This window comes from Perkinsus marinus, assembly GCF_000006405.1.
Source record: "Perkinsus marinus ATCC 50983 genomic scaffold scf_1104296964984, whole genome shotgun sequence".
NCBI lineage: Eukaryota > Perkinsozoa > Perkinsida > Perkinsidae > Perkinsus > Perkinsus marinus.
The window spans coordinates 184755-188228 of NW_003204474.1; the positions used below are offsets into that span (position 1 = coordinate 184755).

At 44.8% G+C, this 3474-nt stretch overlaps 1 protein-coding gene across 1 annotated transcript in view; it reads right to left on the reverse strand.

Annotated features, from left to right (window-relative positions):
• Pmar_PMAR004876 (hypothetical protein) overlaps window positions 1-3474 on the reverse strand; it is a 9649-nt gene that overhangs the window by 4591 nt on the left and 1584 nt on the right. Inside the window, exons 6-17 of the mRNA XM_002769747.1 lie at window positions 2982-3080; window positions 2772-2932; window positions 2607-2731; window positions 2477-2556; window positions 1996-2197; window positions 1679-1757; window positions 1320-1436; window positions 1186-1267; window positions 1006-1135; window positions 460-593; window positions 162-285; window positions 98-107 (exon numbers count right to left, since the gene is read on the reverse strand). Coding sequence (XP_002769793.1) covers window positions 98-107; window positions 162-285; window positions 460-593; window positions 1006-1135; window positions 1186-1267; window positions 1320-1436; window positions 1679-1757; window positions 1996-2197; window positions 2477-2556; window positions 2607-2731; window positions 2772-2932; window positions 2982-3080 — 1343 coding nt within the window. The remainder of the gene's footprint in view (window positions 1-97; window positions 108-161; window positions 286-459; window positions 594-1005; window positions 1136-1185; window positions 1268-1319; window positions 1437-1678; window positions 1758-1995; window positions 2198-2476; window positions 2557-2606; window positions 2732-2771; window positions 2933-2981; window positions 3081-3474) is intronic.

The following is a 3474-nucleotide window of genomic DNA, read 5'->3' on the forward strand; positions in this document are numbered from 1 at the left end:
TTTGCTGCTTCGAATAGGATCATTCTTCTTGATAACAAAAGTACAAATATCCCACCATCAGCTTCGTATCACCAGCGTCATCATAGCCGCAAAATACCGCCTGTGTGCTAAGACGAACCATCCCTCGACCCGGGTTCGATTCCCAGCTCAGACATTCCTACTTGTCGCGAAATTCTCATCATTGCTCAGCATCAGCGATCCCCTGCCACCATTCACTGCCGCCTTCACCAACAGATCATTGAAATGTATCGAAGACGCCTCAGATGAGTCAGTCTCAGTGTTATCCTAACAAGGGAAAGGTCCTAGGTTCGATTCCCGGGAAGCGAACCTATTTACATGCCTACAATACAAGTAATATTCCAAAATCGAGGTCCGCTTCAAAAGCGAGAGTTTGCTGCGACAACCTCTACCGCCCTCCCAAAGGTCCCGAGTTCGATCCCCAGCGCCTCCCCCTACTACCACATCTCCATTATTCTCCCCTTCTTCCTTCTTTTTCTTCCCACTCTTATCCAACATAGGATTCGTATATACAAATTTCTTCGCCATATGAACCTTCTCGTGTATTGGCACACCATCCTGTACGTGGGTCGACCCTAACACACAACAGCATCATCATCACCATTCAACTATGTATATGGAAGTATGATCGCTTCCCACAACTAAGCTCCAAAATTTCCTACACAAACTTATATGCCAAGTCGGATAAAAGTTCACAGAAACGAACAAGAATCTCCCAAGATTTCCTCGCAATTTTCATATCGTCACCAACACATGTGGTCGCCCATGTGCATATTTTCCAACACCGACCAGTGTCGTAATATATGTAATCGCTTCCCTCAGCTGACCCTAGGAGCTTCCTTACTCATTATAGGAGTCCATATACAAAATTGGGTGGAAATGTACAGACACCAACAAGAATTTTGCAAAATTTCCTCAGGAATTCCATATCGTCACCAACACATGTGGTCGCCCATGTGCATATTTTCCAACACCGACTATCACCACCTGAATCGCTGGATACTGTCAAAGTGAATGTAGACGGGACAGAGGCATCCTCCACGCATTTGCCGTTAGCAACAGCACAGCTCTTCACCGTGAGGTATATATATCCCATATCGCAATTGATATATTGCACCTGCCATACCACACTTCCTCCACTTCACAACTACAACCCCTCCCCCTCACCTTGCCAGGATGAGCCTGTGCATAGTACTTCATATTAGTAAGAAAGATCTCATTCGATCCCTCCATAGTGTTAAACGTGTACCTGCCATCCAACCCTGCGTTGAGGAATTGCAAGATTGCAAGATTACTACTACCCTCTAGGGTCGTGACTATATCTGGTAGTGTCTGCGAATATCGCCAGACCGCTACCATCTCTCGACGAATCTCCCACTATAGAGAGCACAATCCTAGCATGCTTGGGCACCCAGTATCTAAAACCGTCAAAACATATTTCTCAAAGACCACAACAAGCGTTCAAATATATATGCTATGTCCGCCTCCCTCAGCCGAGTTCAGCACATATTTTCCTCGCCAATTAAACAAGTTTACATACAAATTGGAGTAGAAGTGTGAAAAAACCGATGAGAATTTCCCTCAGAATTCTCATATTGTCACCAACACATGTAGTTGACCAAGTTCATATTTTCCCACACTGCCCACTATACGTTGTTACCGGAAATCACGGAACTTCCGCGAGTCGCTGATGGTTACAGTAGTCGGCTTGCCGTCCTGAAGGTCTCTTACGGTGCTACCTACCACAATCCAACCTCGCTACAGCAACAACAACAACAACAATATGAACATAAACAACAACAACATAAACAACAACAATATGAACATAAACAACAACATAAGCAACAACAACATAAACAACAACAACATGAACATAAACAACAACAACATAAACAACAACATGAACAAAAACGACACAAACAACAACAACAATAATAACAATAACAATAACAATAACAACAACAGCCACTGACTTACTGGTAGTGACTGTGAGCTCGAAGGGCATCTCTGAATTTTCATGCCATCCAGTTGGTGGAGTAACCGATACATACACCACTTCCCCTTGACCACTATGAGCCTCCAGACTGGACTTATCGATGGCTATATGACCATCACCGTGATCCCTCCATGTCTGCCCTGTTGGTGTCGTGTCCGCTACTATGCGTGGAAGTGATCCCGACTGAAAAGGAGGCAGCGAGGTTCAACACAAAAAGATACGGATTAGGCCCAATCCAAAGATTCCCCAGCAAGTCCCCTAGAGACCACTTGCAGAAACAGTGCAGAAAACTATATACATTCTGGAGAAAATTTTGTGTACAGTTGGTTTTTGTTGTATACTTCTACTCCAAATACTGTGTAAATTCTCGTGAAGTGGTGAGGGAACTTATTTTCTCAGCTGAGGAAATCGAACGTATATTCCGACACCTCCTACGAAGAGCGGCAATATAACCTCATTTACCTGTAGTTCGCCAGGCCTGCTGGCCGCCTCCTTAACAGCATTGGCAGATACTGGGTTGGCAGTAATTGTGAGATCAGTACCTGAAGAATGCGTCCACCAGGGATCGAACCCGGGACCTTCGGATTACTACCCTTATTAAAATAGGTACGGAACCTCCTCACCCGTTGTGATCCCTTCCCCGGTATCACAGCATACATAGGAAGACTCTGCATAACGAAAGGTCCCTGCGGATTCTGCGAGACCACCAACCAGAACCTGTCACTAAATTCGTCACGCGCCACAAAATTCCCCCTACGTTGACGCGCTGGCAAACAGTTTATTCGTCTTCACCACAACACACAGCTCCGAACCCGGTCCCAACCCGGCACTCGAAAGTTGATCATTTGTGATGGTTACCGTGTCTGGACCATCGACGGCTGATACCGCCAACGACTGCTCACTCCCGCACGCATGAACCTACCATCATACCACTCCAATCTCAACACACATTTAATTCTACAACTACCATCAAGTCCGTCTCTCCCACAATCTGCGCGACAGTAATAGTGATGGGGGGGATCACTCCATCGCTCGCCTCAGTAGGAGGAGTATTGGGCAGAACCACCTAAATCACAAACAACTACTACTCAAACCTATCATAGTTAGGTAATACTGTAGTACTGTGTCACTACTAATATGTAGTGACACAGTACAAACATATCTACTAATAGGTAGTATTGTGTCCAGTTAGGAACCTAAATGGGCTCCTAACTGGACACAGTACTACCATAATATCTTGTCGAATCCAGAAACTCGTTTCTAGTATGCAATATCGGACATCGACGGAGCGATGCAAAGGTTACTATTTTTCTACCTCAAACTTCAACGCGAAATTTCAGCTATAGCCTCGCGACATGTAGTTGTATTCGTCTTGTTTTTTCCGGGGAAATATTGTTACTATTAAAGTACTGATAGTACCGAAAGTTTAAATGATTAGGGATTAACGCGAAGTACAAGAC